The 16,399-nt window shown below is 43.0% G+C and overlaps 1 protein-coding gene across 23 annotated transcripts in view; it reads right to left on the bottom strand.

Moving 5' to 3' along the window:
- LOC115142755 (calpastatin) overlaps positions 1 to 16,399 on the bottom strand; it is a 72,108-nt gene that overhangs the window by 9,304 nt on the left and 46,405 nt on the right. For 11 of the 23 annotated variants that reach the window (XM_029682447.2, XM_065001630.1, XM_029682438.2 and 8 more), the window contains 9 exons: positions 6,585 to 6,650; positions 4,731 to 4,880; positions 4,296 to 4,391; positions 3,800 to 3,928; positions 2,867 to 2,989; positions 2,448 to 2,492; positions 2,231 to 2,332; positions 2,020 to 2,100; positions 1,213 to 1,248 (listed from right to left, as the gene is read on the bottom strand). In XM_029682447.2, the coding sequence (XP_029538307.1) occupies positions 1,213 to 1,248; positions 2,020 to 2,100; positions 2,231 to 2,332; positions 2,448 to 2,492; positions 2,867 to 2,989; positions 3,800 to 3,928; positions 4,296 to 4,391; positions 4,731 to 4,880; positions 6,585 to 6,650 (828 nt within the window). The remainder of the gene's footprint in view (positions 1 to 1,212; positions 1,249 to 2,019; positions 2,101 to 2,230; positions 2,333 to 2,447; positions 2,493 to 2,866; positions 2,990 to 3,799; positions 3,929 to 4,295; positions 4,392 to 4,730; positions 4,881 to 6,584; positions 6,651 to 16,399) is intronic. The other 12 variants (XM_029682457.2, XM_029682459.2, XM_029682461.2 and 9 more) reach the window with 9 other exon arrangements.

The raw sequence follows: 16,399 nt of genomic DNA, 5'->3' as shown, positions 1-16,399 counted from the left end.
CTATACCTTTTTAAATATTTTTTTCCCCCAAAAGAAACATTGAACATCTAGTCAAATCATAGAGTAAAAGCAGGTGAGCGGTTTCTACTGTTTTTGGCCATGTTCTGGTGTAACACGTCAAAACTTAGACAGGCACATTTTTATTTAACAATTTCAACGTTTTTGTAAAGCTTGCATTTAATTGCCACTCCCCATTGCACACAACAAACTTCCATTTCCCCTGTCACAATTTATGGCTGATTTAAGATGAAATTGTCAACCCTGTTACGGTCAACCCTGTTACTTTATTTGGCACTTAATTGAATAATAGGGCAACATTTTGATTTCCGCCAAAACAGACATAACCAAACGATATTCTTTTTATTGAAAACAAAGTGGGGCAATATGGCTTAAAATTACTAAAATGCTTTCTAAATATAGTAACAATCAAATTCTAAACAACTTTCACATTTCTTATAACTGTAAAATAAATATGATCATACTTAATATTAGCACTATTTCATTTAACTGCCGACAGAGAATGTTCTATTAAACGTCCACTGAGCGACACCATTCAAATGTGTGCAGACTCATTCCAACTTCAGCTTTAAGCATTGTTTCAATTCTATGAAATTATTTTGTATTTTTTCATGTTGAGAGCTTTAAATCCGGCAGAAAATATCACAGTGAGAGGAAACCACAACGGCTGGATTCACTAGACCGTCACCGTTCATATGCTGTCTCCCAGGCTGGGCTGGGTCGCTCAGAGGAAGAGCAAATTTATCTGGATAGTCCAGAAAATGTGACACGTCACTTCCTACACAAATGTGGGGTCTGTGTATGGGTGAATAGGCGTGGAGTAATGAGTGATTGCGTGTTGACAATGTATCCTCTTGTAGTGTGTGTGCACAAAAGGGTGTGGCAGAACTAGAACCGACTGGTTGAGATGGCTCTACTGTTGTTTGCAAAGCCAACACCCCTCAGTGCAATGCAACATTCCACACTGTAGAGGTATCCAACACTGTCAGAAGAGACCGGGGAATCAGGCCTATGGTTTATTTTGTTCATGAAGTGTGTGTGCGTGAGTCCGTGTGTGTATGTGAGAAAGATTGAGAGAGAGAGGCAGAGAGAAAGAGGAAAGGAGGAGGGGGGGGGGGGGGGGGGGGAGTCAATATCTCTGTGTTTTCGCCACAGCATACAGTGCATGGCCTGGTAGTAAATACAATGACTTACCGGGTCATCCTTTGGCTTGACATCTGCAACTGGGGCCTACGAAAATGAAAAGAAATCAGAAGTTCATTAATTACATAGTTGAGTACGCCTACATTTAAATCAACTCTGATCATGTTCAGAAAATAAAGACAAAAAGGTTATTCAAGGGCGGTAACGGCACACAGGCTTTTCCCCACCTGGTCCAGAAACAAACCCTGGCTCTGACCCTCTAGGGCACATCACGTAGATCTGAAAGAATTGCATTGATATGGTAGTAGCTCCATCTTGGTCTCTGATCAGCTTGGTGGACCTTTGGCCCTATTGCTTACACCTATCAAGTCAAGTGTCCAGGGATAGGCTAAGGGCTAAGAGACCTGATGACCAAGAGTTCCAGTCAAGTGTCCAGGGATAGGCTAAGGGCTAAGAGACCTGATGACCAAGAGTTCCAGTCAAGTGTCCAGGGATAGGCTAAGGGCTAAGAGACCTGATGACCAAGAGTTCCAGTCAAGTGTCCAGGGATAGGCTAAGGGCTAAGAGACCTGATGACCAAGAGTTCCAGTCAAGTGTCCAGGGATAGGCTAAGGGCTAAGAGACCTGATGACCAAGAGTTCCAGTCAAGTGTCCAGGGATAGGCTAAGGGCTAAGAGACCTGATGACCAAGAGTTCCAGTCAAGTGTGTAATGTCAAAGTCAGTACTGTAGCGCAACGCTAAAGACACACAAACGTAAAGCTCTCTAACAGCAACATAAGTGATGATGACGACGACGAGGAGGAGGAGCAAGAGGAAGGAGACTTGAGGAGAAGGGGGATTAAGAGTTAGGGACTGACCATGTCCTCAAATCGGTATCCTGGGGGCAGTGGGCAGTTGTTCCCCCCACATATCACTCCCTCCTGATGGGTCAAGCCATGCTGTGTGACACATGCAATAACACACATTGTTACATTTGGTGACTGGGTGGACACACACATACATTTATCCAACTCGCACCATGCGCAAACACACACACACACACACACACACTATGTGAGGGTGCTGTACCTCTATAACCTCTGGCCCGGTGTATACGGGGGCTGCAGGGGCGAGAGGCTCTGCCGAGGGCAGGAAATTAGCCAGGGCATCAAAGGGGTCCGCAGCAAGCTCCTACACATGACACGACAACTCAAACACAAGCAACGCAAATTCCATGCCATGCCATTCATTATTTTTTGGGTGCAATATAAAACTCACAGAGAGAAAAGATAGATCAATGATTTACCTCTTTGGCTGTCTTGGCTGCTGGGGGACCTACTTCCACCTGTACCTGCAACCCAGAGCAGGAGAGGTTAGTGAATACAACACTGGGTTACTATCTGTGACACTGCTCAGCTCCTATGCCCAACTGAGCTTCTGGGTGGCTGTGGACTCAATTCAATCAAACCCACAAAGGTAATACTTACGCAGGAGCAAAAGCACTCTCTTTTTCCTGTCGTCAAATAAAATATAGAATGGTACAGTAAACATTCCTCACCGCTTCCACTGCTTTAATTCACGGCTACATTGTGTGAAAACAGAGAAAGAATGACAAGGACACAGGAAGTGATCAATGATAACCCCCTAACACCAGGGATAGCCCCACCCCCAAGAGTCTTCTTCTACTATGGCGCAGTTAATATCGAACAGTAATCCGGAATCTACCTTGGTCTCTGGACCTTTCTGAGAGGGGCCTCCAGCCGCGGCACCGCCTGCAGAAACAGCCTGGGGCAACTTAGCAAGATCCTTTTTAGCCATGTCAGCTTTGCTTGATGTGGTGGGCACACTCTATAAAAAGGCATATGGTTCACGCCATTAGACGAGGTGCAGAGCAGAGCTCAGAGAGCTGCGCATAGCCTTAGACTGAAAGTTTAGTAGAGTGATAGGACGATAGTTAACAGCTTAACAGCTTATCGCCCATAAGGATAATGACAAAGGCACCATGATAAGATAAGTGCCTAATCAGAATGTCATTTGCCATCACCGTTAAGAAAAGTATTAGGACGGCAGTAAGCACCCCTGTAAGGCATCAAAGAGGGTACAGCGAAAACAGAAATATAACAACAGGTCCCCCCAATCAACGTAAACCAGGTAAACAAAGCCAGAAGCAATACAAGATGTGGTGCAATGCAACCAGAAGAAAAAGTTAAAAAAGGTGGAAATACCATTGTGCCTTCTCTGTGGTGACGTGTCAGACACCGTTTGTCTTGACGTGTTGAGCGTAACACAAGTATGGACATGCTGATAAGACTCAGTCGCATTAGAGCAGAAGTGTCCGTTCAATTCCCAGTCAGACACCCGAGGGCCAGAAGTAAGGAAGTCCAAAAGCAGAGATATGTTTTGAAGGATATCGCCGGAGAGAAAAAAACGGAGAACGGATACTATATAAAAGGCGTGGAAGAATATGAAGATAAAGAGAGTGACTTAAACCTCAAGGTCACGGGGAGAGATTAATGACGAAGAAGACGTGGAATAGTGACCCAGGAAGAGAGTGTTGAAAAGGGGAGTGAGTTTAAAAAGAGAGCCAGGCCGGGCAAAGAATAAAAGATTGAGAAGAAAGCGGCCTCGCCCCACACTCATCGACAGTCTGCCATCTACCTTAGCTGCCTGTTTCGGGGACTCTTGGAGCTTCGGTACGTCAGCTCTCCACGGTGTCGCCGACACTCCGACAATGTTTACTCCCCCAGGGGCAGGAGGTGTAGCTTTGGCAGGGTGCATGGGTGCAGTCTATATTTAAGAGGAATGAGTTAAAAGTCAATGGCTACAACACAAACAGAGCGGATTCAATATATTGGCACCCTTTAAATTCAAATATGTAAAGGTGAATGGGGCTCCAGTGAGTATGAGGTACAGGGGATATTAAAATCTAAAGTAGGCTAAAGTTGTCCCTAGACACTAAACTACGGTCAGTTTGGTATTCCCTTCCCAAATTGGTTAAGTTAGGCATTTAGAGAGGGTAAGCTGATCCTAGATCTGTGCCTACGGGCAACATCGACCTGGAATCTGAAACCCAGCAGTCATTCAGGCCATTAAGAGGTCCAGGGCCAGAGGATGAGACCATTACTATATTTAGTTGAGGGGTGTTTGGCATTACCTTTGGGGTGTCTTTAGGACTGCCTCTGGTCCCAGGTGTTGGTATGTCAATAACAGTAGCACCTGCTCCAGCAGCGTTTGGAGAGACAAGTGTCGTCTACAAACCAAGAAGCAGGCGTAGAACACATTATGGAAACGTGGTTCAGAAAACCAGCCAGCAACATGTTATGCACATCACCAATGGACAGTGAAGGGTCCTAATCCCGTACTCCAGCATGTAAAAAAAGCACAGTCAATCAATAAGCTCATAGGGGTCATTGTGAATAGTGACGTAAGCAGATCGGAACACACCCTAGGCCAAGCTGTGAAGGAGGCAATGGTAAAGAGTGAGATTCCATTTAACAGAGTGTACACTATGCCCATGGGAACGCATTTGGGAAGAGAGTGAAAGATGTCAGAATAAACCATGATTGTCCCACAAGAATCTCCAGTCTACCTCTGGCATCTTCACTTTGGCCGCTCCACTCTGCTTTGTCCCGGCTGTCGTAGGACTTCCTCCCGCTGCGACACCACTTCCTGTGGTTCCACCCATTGTCACGGACTCCGCCCTTGGCTTCGTAGCCATGGTCGAGGAGGCAGATGCACTCTGCAATGCAACAAGGATTGTGATTGGCTCGGTAACATTTGATTATTTTCAGCTTGCCTTATCCAATTGCTTATCTATATAAAATTCCGTGCCTAGTGATGCTTTCCCCTCAGCAAACGAACAAAATGACTGACAAGTAAAAATGACGGCGATACGGCAGAGTATGTACATAACCGTGTGCGTATGCATACATCTCTACATAGGTATGCAGTGCATGCATATGATACAAGTGAAACATTAGTAGCTTTCCTAAGTGGCAAACTGTCTGTCACATCTTCACAAGGCAAAGGCATTTTCACTCTTCCTGGGTTTTACGTCAGATACCAGAACAGGTGACATTTTATGTTGTGTTGTCATGGAGTTGGGGGACACGTGAATACGCCACCTCGGGTTGGCATCTATGCCCTGTGCTGTCACCATGGAATTGTTTGGGCATAGGAGAGAGGACTTTTGGAATAGATTCAGGAAAGAGATTCAGGGAACTGATACATCTTCTCTAGGGAAACCAGTTTGGTAATTCCTTTATCCTGAGTGGTCAGTGACCTACCTTAACCAAGGTTATAAACTTTGTGTTTTGCATGTTGATTAAAACCCATTTACAAAAAAAACTACTTTCAGTTCCCCCACTGCCAGCCCAAACCCACAACAACAAAAACCGACATTCAGCCAAAGGAAGTTTGTCCAATCTGTAGTTCCCTATAAATATTGGGCTGGAGACCAGTTAAAGACAGTGCTGTGCAATGTGTGCTGACTATAGGTGTTCTCTGTAGTTAAGCTCTCTCTTTTCTGGAGAGAAAGCAACTAAAAGAGTGCTACTGTTTAGCATAGAGCTTTTGCACTGACATTAGTAGGGAAGACACTGACTGTTGTGTTGCGGCTGGCCAAGTACATCGCTACTACCCCCCAGAACTAGAAATACTGCCCCCCCCCCCTTCTCCATAACAACCTATTTTAACAGCCCATTTCCTGAATGGGTGACAACATAACAACACTGGTGTGGAATTATGTCTGGAGGTCATCACCTATACAGAGTCAAGAATTTAAAAACGTGTTGCAAGCGCTGCGTTTTCCCTCAATAAAGCCAAGCACAAAATAAACACAAAATACCAAGCCTATTGGAAATGTATAGAATAATTCAGGATATGTTTCAAACATTCTAGTTGGAAGCAATTGCAAAATCAAAATGAGCTGAATAACATAATAACATAATAACATAATAACACATTATAACACATATAATAACACATATCTAATTCTAAAGCCATTGTTCCACTCCCTGAACATTTGGGTGTGACCAACTCTTTGCCTGAATGGGAGGAAGAGGGGAGTGTTGTTTTTCTATGTGATCTTGCTTTTTGTTTCCCCTGTCCTTTATGGTGTTATGGTAATAACACAGACTGGGACACACTGAGCAGCCGCTACTCTGTCGCAACAGGAAATATATTAACAATACCAAGCATCGCCCAAAGAAGGGGTCAAATACACTGGAAGCCAGATCAGAAACTGGGACCTATCCCAAAGAAAAGAAGGTGAAGGCTGGGCAGAGGAAGAAGAGGTGTGTGTGTGTGTGTGTGTGTGTGTGTGTGTGTGTGTGTGTGTGTGTGTGTGTGTGTGTGTGAGAGAGGGGGAGAAAGAGAGAGGGGCATGGTGAGAGAGAATGAGAGAAGATAGGTTAAGGAGTTAAGGAGTGTGTAGTAATGGTACCTCAAATTGTGCTGGATTCACGGCAACCTGGGCCACTGAAGTGGATGAATATTGTCTGGGCTGCGACTGGGGAGAGAGAGAGAGAGAAAGAGGGAGAGAGTTAAAAAAACATAAAATGAATGGAGGAGTATCACTTATAGTAGGACACACAGACTTAATCCTTGTCAGAATCACTGACGCAATTAAGCATAATCTTAACTTGAAATTAACCACAGCAAATCAAAACATTCCATGCTGCTCAAATGTCTGTACAATTTCCTCATAAAGGTAGGTGTAATTTCAATCATAGAAATATCATTAATAGAATGGACCTATCCCTTCAGACCACAGCAATATAGCTGGTCAACACTGGCATTTAAAAGGTGCAATAGGCAATATGTTTGCTATAATTCTAATAGTTTGTCTAATTTCAGTTTATGTGACAAAACAAGCAATCATTGTGTAGAGTCATTGTACCATCTAAACCACTGTAAAATATGTTTTCCATAGCCCAAAATATTGTATTTTCAAAACCGAAAGTAAAATATAAAATTGTTTAACTTAAGCACAGAAGCATGGAAATAGTGCACATAGAACAGATCTACCGCATCTTAGACTTGCTTTCTATGAGAATGACAGATCTATAACTCACATTTCTATGTGAATTTGGTCAGGTTTCCCAAAAAGTTAAATATTGCTGCTTTAAACTAAATTTGAAATGACGGCCATCTTTGTCTAAACCTCGCTCGTCCACCCACCGTCGAATGTGAACTTAAATGGTCATGTTTATTCTATTATCTATGATTTCAATAGGTTTCCTATGGAGGATTGACCGTATAGTTTAAAACAACAGATAAGTCAACATTCTCTGATGTGTGGACCTCTAACCATGTTTGTGGTACCATTTGAATGTCTACATTTCAATTGTATTCCCATTTTAGTACATTTATCAGCCAAAACATGGACACCCATGCTATATTCAAGAGCATATTGTGTTTCAACCGATGGCGAGCACAACAAACACCTCAGATGATGTAAACTAGGGTCTAAGCTATAACATATGCAAATATGAAAATAATCAAGAGTTTATGCATTTTTTTGTTGATAAATTACGTTTAAGGGAGAAAAAAAATTACAATAGAAAATAAAAAATGTATTACAAGAAAGGATAAAATAGTTTAACAATACTGTTTGTAAGCTTTTTACTTTTCCAGTGATGAAGACATGTATGTTTCATGGTATGCAACTTTGATGTGGTGCTGTCAACTCTGAACACCTTTATTTCTTGAATGTTTTGGTATTCAGGTCCAAAAGGTCACTTTCTGAACCCTTCTAAAAACGGGCAAATATGTATTTAAAGTGTTGTTCAAATCAAAAAGGGGTGCTGTCAAAAGGTGATTGAATTGTAATGGATTTTAACCGTGTGTTATTATAATATAAGTTGTAGTTCTTAATGATATCAATTTTCAGTTATATATTCAAGACCACAGGAGTCGACAATACATTTCCGAGAGAGAGAGAGAAGAGAGAAGAGAGAGAGAGAGAGAGAAAAGAGAAGAGAGAAGAGAGAAGAGAGAGGAGAAAGAGAAAGAGAGAGAGAGAAAAGAGGAGAGAAGAGAGAGGAGAAAGAGAAAGAGAAAGAGAGAGAGAGAGAGAGAGAGAGAGAAAAGAGGAGAGAAGAGAGAGGAGAAAGAGAAAGAGAAAGAGAGAGAGAGAAGGGGAAATGATATGACAAGACTGACACCCCACGTGTCAGTGGACTGATAGCATTATATAATAAAATCAAAACAGTTTGTCCAAAGACCTCTATACAGCTTTTCTCCTGATATTACGTAACCAAGCACATCCCATATCCCTACTGTTTGGTGTATGTGGGATGTACACATTGTGACTGAAGCGGTGAGGGTAACTAACATTGCACACAGTTAGAACCCTTTTGAGTTCCATATAGAACCCTTTCAACAGAGGGTTCTACGTGGAACCCAAAATAGTTCTACCCGGAACCAAAAAGGGTTATTCAATGGGGATGGCCGCAGACCCCTTTTAGATTCTAGATAGCACCTTTTTTTTTAAGAGTGCATAGATTAAGTAATGTTGTCAGAGTGAACATCGAATCAAATTTTATTGGTCACATACACATAGTTAGCAGATGTTAATGAGAGTGTAGCGAAATGCTTGCCTTGTCAAAACCCAGCTAAGGGCCTTAGCGAGCTGGGTTTGAGGCAATCACTGATTTGTACTGTACGTGATTAGATATGTGAAATAATGGTTGCGGCCTGCTGTTTTCACCAGTAAGTAATACTCAGTAATGAACCTCAAAGGAAGGAAGGAAAGGAAGGATGCATCTGTGAAGTATTGGAACAAGTCCCCACTCAGATGGGTTGGGAGGAAGTAGGGAGGGGAAAGTGAGATCACAGACACCCAGGGGCGGAAAGTGGGCTAACGAGTCACACTGCCCTCTCTTTGGATAAATATTTTTGCACTAGGCAACACACCAGACTGACGGCGAATGAAAGGACAGACAAAGAGAGGGTGGAGGCTTGGGCGTGGCACCTGGAATTCTGACTGGCTCATCTTTTGGCAACCAAAGAGATACAATTAGTTTGTTATCTGTAGCTCTATGTTGGCAAAACTATACCAGAGGACCCTACTTGAATGACTCTGGTTTGATCCAAGCTACTCAAGTATGACTCATGTTTATTTCAAATTGAATGATGGTTTATAAACTAAAACAAAGACGTTGATTCAAAAGGCATTTGGTTGCACATCTACTCGTGATCATGGCAGCAAAGGAACACGGGCATCTCACTGCGAGCTTTCTCCTCTGTCTTCCAACCGACAGCACATGACAAAGGAAGTGGCTTTGGGTGTGTAAACAAACTGCACTTCTCATTTCTAATGCAACAAAATCTACTTCAACAAACCCCACTGACTAACTACCCTGCCCAACTGACTAACTACCCTGCCCAACCTAACCTAACCCTAACCTAACGTAGCAGGCGTAAAATAAATGCCTGAAACTAGATCCCCTACATACTGGTCTTGACGAGAAGACTGTAGGAGGAGGTTCTCTTCAGCACTGTTCAACCAATCCAGTAAATGTGGAGGAGGAGTTACGATGGAGTGTTGCCTTGTTAACAGCCTCAATTCGTCGGGGGCATGGACTCGACAAGGTGTCGAAAGTGTTCCCCGGGGATGCTGGCCTATGTTGACTCTAATGCTTCCCACAGTTGTGTCAAGTTGGTTGGATGTCCTTTGAGTGGTGGTAACCATTCTCGATACACACAGAACATTGTTGAGTCTGAAAAACCCAGCAGCGTTGCAGTTCTTATCTTGCCCATTCACCCTCAATGGCACACATAAAACAATTGAGGCATGGATTGTGTAAGGCTTTAAATGAATCTTTAACCTGTCTCCTCCCCTTCATCTACACTCATTGAAGTGGATTTAACAAGTGACATCAATAAGGGATCATAGCTTTCACCTGGTCAGTATATGTCATGGTGTTCTTAATGTTAATGTTAAGTATACTCAGAGTATAACACACACCTGAACACAGAGGCTAACATCAGTACACTATAGATAGCAACAGCAAACCAAGCCCCGGGAACCTGAACACAAGAGACTGACGTCAGTACAACATAGATATACAGAGATTTAACACGGGCACATCACTGTTAGGACTTAGTAGAAAGCTAGATTATATGAACACATGCTCATGTCCGCATTTAACGGTTTTAACATGTATAATGCCATTGTTTTTACTCTAATTGTAACTCCTTATTCACTGTGTATTTATTGTTTGTGTCTATATTATATAAACAAATGTATCTTAAACTCTGCATCATTGGAAAAAGACCCGTAAGCATTTCACAGTTTGTCTACACCTAACCTAATTATATATACTGCTTTGTCGAGACAAGGCCCAAATCCCCATCATCCGCGTGAAGAAAAGACGGAAAAAAAGGGTGAGGGCGGAGTGCCTTGCAAGAATTCGCTGACAAGTAGGCAAACCACCACTACCTTCCGTATTATTGGCCAACATGCAATCATTGGAATAAAAAAACTGGACGATCTACGATTAAGACTATCCTACCCAACGGGACATTAAAAACTGTAATATCTTATGTTTCACCGAGACGTGGCCATTTATGCTCGCTTCGAGGCATGCAACACGGAAGCAGGTATGAGAGCACCAGAGCACCAGCAGTTCCGGGCGACTGTGTGATCACGCTCTCCGGCCCAGACGTATTACCAGGACGTGTACTCAAAGCATGCACAGACCAGCTGGCAAGTATCTTCACTGACATTTTCAACCTCTCCCTGTCTGAGTCTGTAATACCTACATGTTTCAAGCAGACCACCATAGTCCCTGTGCCCAAGAAAGCGAAGGTAATCTGTCTAAATGATTACCGCCCCGTAGCACTCACGTCGGTAACCATTAAGTGCTTTGAAAGGTTGGTCATGGCTCAAATCAACACCATCATGCCGGAAACCCTAGCCCCACTCCAATTCACATACCGCCCCAACAGATCCACAGATGACGCAATCTCAATCGCACTCCACACTGTCCTTTCCCACCTGGACAAAAGAAACAACTATGTGAGAATGCTGTTCATTGACTACAGCTCAGCCCCCTCCTGTACTCCCTGTTCACCCACCACTGCGTGGCCAAGCACAACTCCAACACCATCATGTAGTTTTCTGACGACACAACAGATCACTGACAACGATGAGACAGCCTATAGTGAGTGTGGTGCCAGGACAACAACCTCTCCCTCAATGTGAGCAAGACAAAGGAACTGATCATGGAATATAGGAAAATGAAGGCCGAACAGGCCCCCATTAACATTGATGGGGCTGAAGTCGAGCAGGTCGAGAGTTCTCATTTCCTTGGTGTCCACATCACCAACGAACTATCATGATCCAAACACACCAAGACAGTTGTGAAGAGGGCACGATAACACCTTCTCCCCCTCAGGAGACTGAAAAGATTTGGCATGGGTCCTCAAAAAGTTCTACAGCTGTAGCATCGAGAGCATTCTGACCAGTTGCATCACCGCCTGGTATGGTAACTCCTTGGTATCTGACCGTCCGTAAGGCGCGCTACAGAGGGTAGTGCGTAAGGCCTAATACATCACTGGCAACTGCATACAAGCTAATAGCCATGCCAAACTTACCACGGTCTGCCTTAGCTCTTAATTCAGTGTCAAAAAGTACACACCAGACATCAACTCAGAGACATGTTTGTCAAGTCAAGTGAAAAAATCAGTTGGATCAGTTAGTCTGCATTCACTACACAAGTGTAATGATGAACAGAATTGTAGCACATTTGGCTAATGTGTACCAATGGGATTTCTCGCCTAGTGTGCTAACTGCTAGCTAGGCCTGACAAGAATAATGTTAACCAGGCATATGAGGGCCTCAGGAATGGGAAACATTTATCACCTAGCTGATGTCAGACCAGTGTGCGATAATTGTTGGCCTTTGACATCTCATTCACATTCCGTAGTCGGTGACCTCACGGCAGCAGATAAAGGATGACTGACCTTCTGCAGCATGGTTACTTACTTCAGTTGAACACACTGATTCGCTATAGCTCTTCCAGCCATACCGTTCCACACTCCAGCTATATACAGCCTATGACTAGGGATGGGAATTGCCAGGGACCTCTCGATACGATATTATCACGATACTTTGCTGCCGATACAATATGTATTGCAATTCTCACAATTCTATATGTATTATGATTCGATACTGTGACCTTATTGCGAATTAATGTTCCAAACATTTCTCACCATATATCTGCTGCAGAGGAACAAGAGAGAGCCATGAGAAAAACAAGTTTTGATCAGTCATGGAAATAAAAGTGCTGAAAATAAACTGGCACCCTATTTAAAAAGAAGATGGAGAACAAGCTATATAAACAATGCTTTGGCAAGTTCAGACCCCTTCACTTTTCCACATTTTGGTACATTACAGCCTTATTCTAAAAGTCCATATATATATATTTTTTTTTATCCCACATCAAATCTACACACAATAACCCATAATGACAAAGCGTTAACAGAGTTTTAGAAATGTTTGCAAATTATTATTTTTTTAATTTAAAAATCAGAAATACTTTATTTACATAAGAATTCAGACCCTTTATGAGACTCAAAATTGAGCTCAGGTGCATCCTGTTTCCATTGATCATCCTTGATTAAATTCAATTGATTGGACATGATTTGGAAAGGCACACACTTGCCTATGTAAGGCCCCACAGTTGACAGTGCATGTCAGAGCAAAAACCAAGCCATGGGGGTAGAAGGAATTGTCCGATGAGCTCCGAGACAGGATTTTGTCGAGGCACAGATCTGGGGAAGGGTACCAACAAAATTCTGCAGCATTGAAGGTCCGCAAGAACACATTGGCCTACATCATTCTTAAATGGAAGAAGAATGGGACCACCAAGACTCTTCCTATAACTGGCTGCCCAGCCAAACTGAGCAATCAGGAGAGAAGGGTCTTGGTCAGGGAGGTGACCAAGAACCCAAATGGTCACTCTGACAGAGCTCCAAAGTTCCTCTGTGGTGATGGGAGAACCTTCCAGAAGGATAACCATCTCTGCAGCAGTCCACCAATCAGGCCTTTATGGTAGAGTGGCCAGACATAAGCCACTCCTTAGTGGCGTTTGCCAAAAGGCACCTAAAGGACTTTCAGAAACAAAATTCTGGTCTGATGAAACCAAGATAGAACTCTTTGGCCTGAATGCCAAGCGTCACATCTGGAGGAAACCTGGCACCATCCCTACGGTGAAGCATGGTGGTGGCAGCCTCACACTATGGGGATGTTTTTCAGCGGCAGGGACTGGGAGACTAGTCAGGATCGAAGCAAAGATGAACAGAGCAAAGTACAGAGAGATCCTTGATGAATACCTGCTCCAGAGCACTCAGGACCTCAGACTGGGGCACCTTCCAACAGGACAATGACCCTAAGAACACAGCCTTAGTTTTTGTTTTGTCATTATGGGGTATTGTGTGTAGATTGAGCGAAAAAGCAATTGAATCAATTGTTAGAATAAGGCTGTAACGGACATGGGTTGTGAATACTTTCTGAATGCACTGTCTACACTGGAATTTTGGTGCAGGTACAGCCAACTAGTGCAAAGATATTGCAATATTGTCAAAACTATACCAAATACTGTCAAAAATAATATCCTGATATGTAACTGTATCAATGTTTCCCCCCCATCACTACCTATGACCCCCTATTCTCAAATCCGGCCTCAAGGTCCACAGCATTCTTCCTCTCCAATAATGGACTGATTTACATTTGGGACACCAGGTGAGTGACATTAAATGAGTGACATTAAGCCCATGCTAGTGTACACAAAAGTATGCTGAATGGATTTGTATCTGCTTGAGTGGCACACCAGTAAAACTACCAGTCACAACAACAAGGCTCTCTCTCAGGGAAAATCCCTGAGTAGGTGTCTACCCATGCAGACATACGTAGACAGGTTAGGCTATTTCACCTAGCTCCCAGAACCACCCAGATACCCTTTAATACAGGCAGATAGATAAACAATCAGCCCTACTGCATACAGTCCATTAAGAATCACACAAAGCACTGGCAGGGTAGAGAATAGAGGGCGGGTACCAGGCAGCATAACAACAAGTCTTAATGTCAACAGTGACTGTACAGCAGAAACCAGTCAACCACACACATGCATCTCTCAGGGGCCAACCTAAACAGTGTTATAAACTGTAATCAGTCCCTTTTACTGCTGATTGTGATACAAGACTGGGTGTAACTTATTGGAGTAGGCCTACTTCATAAGTCTAACCGGGAATTCTGTTCTGCTATTATTATTATTATTGAATAATAGCAAAACACTATTATTGCCAATCTGTTAGTAGTTAATGTATAGACTAGCTAGGCCAAACATTGCTTCTATAACTAAATTGTGGCAAAGCTACTGTACTACTGCTTATCAGAAAGTATCAAAACACAAATATTGATTAGCTGAGAGCTAACCAAACACTATTCCAGCAAAAACAAAGAGTAACAAAAACACTATCATCCTTATCAGACAGTTCCAAAACACTATTACTGATTAGAAGTCCAACCAAGCACTACTACTTCTCACGAGACAGTATAACCCAAAACTGTATCACTGAGGTAAAAACGTAGTTGATTTTGGCTCACAAGAGTCTGACCTAGCGCTCCTCCAGCTCACCTGAGTCTAGCCCAGAGTCTCAGTGTTTGTCTACCTACCTGCGTCCAACGTCGTTTCAACATTCCTCATGCATTCCACAGTGAACAGGTCTGTGGGGGGGTAACCAAACCCAAAATGCTAGCCATGACAGCCCCTTGTTTACAGTCAATAAACGGTTCTTATACATGTTCAGAACATGACAGATACATAATGATCTCTCAAAAACTTTTCAACCGTCTCAAACTGGATGTTATTTTGTCCGGGGTCAATATGAGATAAGACATTATAAATATTCACGACAAGTCTTACAATGGGGCGGCAGGTAGCCTAGTGGTTAGAACGTTGGACCAGTAACCGAAAGGTTGCTAGATAGAATCCCCGAGCTGACAAGGTTAAAAAAAAAAACATCTCGTTCTGCCCATGAACAAGGCAGTTAACCCACTGTTCCTAGGCCGTCATTGAAAATAAGAATATGTTCTAAACTGACTTGCCTAGTTAAATAAATAAAAAAAAGTTTTAAATGACAATGCATTATAACCCGCATCATAATACAGAGTGCTCATGTGTTACAATGATTTCTTCTCCATTTCTCATAGTTGTACTGGGTTGTGATTGACATGATAACGGGAAAGGGGGACGGGGCGGGAGTTGTCAGGCTTCTTTTTTATGAGGAAGGAAATAATGAGATGGTATTATTGTCCAAGGTATTATTGTCATTGAAAATGTTATTTGCAAAGAGTACGCAAAGAGGAGTACGCATAGGATAAACATGCATTACTGTAACATTATTGTGTACACAGGTACACACACACACAATGGGAGCTACTGGCAGCCGTTACCAAAACGGGACATTGGGCCAGAATAGAAGTGTCTGTTTTAAGGGACATTTGCCCTGAAACCAGTTGAAACGATCTACGCACACACACAAAGTCAGAGTCCTATAGCCACACCCGAGAAGGGTGTGTATCAATTGGTGGCACAGAAACATTACTCACAGCACCATTTAAATGGTGCATACAGGGGCAGCCAGGAGCCAATTTGATTTATTTTACCTTTATTTAACTAGGCAAGTCAGTTAAGAACAAATTCTTATTTTCAATGACAGCCTAGGAACAGTGGGTTAACTGCCTGTTCAGGGACAGAACGACAGATTTGTACCTTGTCAGCTCGGGGGTTTGAACTTGCAATCTTCCGGTTACTAGTCCAACGCTCTAACCACTAGGCTACCCTGCCGCCCCAACGCTGCCATGGTTAATAATATATTCATATGTCAGTCTGTGTAACCAGGAGGGAGTAGGGTTGTTCCTCCTAGGGGTTTAATAGGAGCACTTCTTCAACAATAGGGTTAATGATAGTCTTTACTTTACTGAGCTGGGCTATGAAAAGTGTTGACTTATACTGGGCCCCACCCCACAGACAGACATGTGAAAAGGGCTGGGTATAGCAACACAGCTAGCTGCTATAGTGATGACAAAACATTTGGCTAACCCGGGGACAAAGTATGTCATTACTTTGGAATTGACTCCAACCCTGATAGCAACAGAAAGCTAGATGCTACAGTGATACCAAATGAGTAAGCTAACCAGTGTAGGCTGCAAAGTATGTCATACTGACTTAAATAGGGACAATTCTG

Source organism: Oncorhynchus nerka, linkage group LG15 (assembly GCF_034236695.1).
Source record: "Oncorhynchus nerka isolate Pitt River linkage group LG15, Oner_Uvic_2.0, whole genome shotgun sequence".
In the NCBI taxonomy this organism is placed as follows: domain Eukaryota; kingdom Metazoa; phylum Chordata; class Actinopteri; order Salmoniformes; family Salmonidae; genus Oncorhynchus; species Oncorhynchus nerka.
The sequence above is the reverse complement of the archived record's forward strand: the minus strand, read 5'-3'. Positions and strand labels throughout refer to the sequence as shown.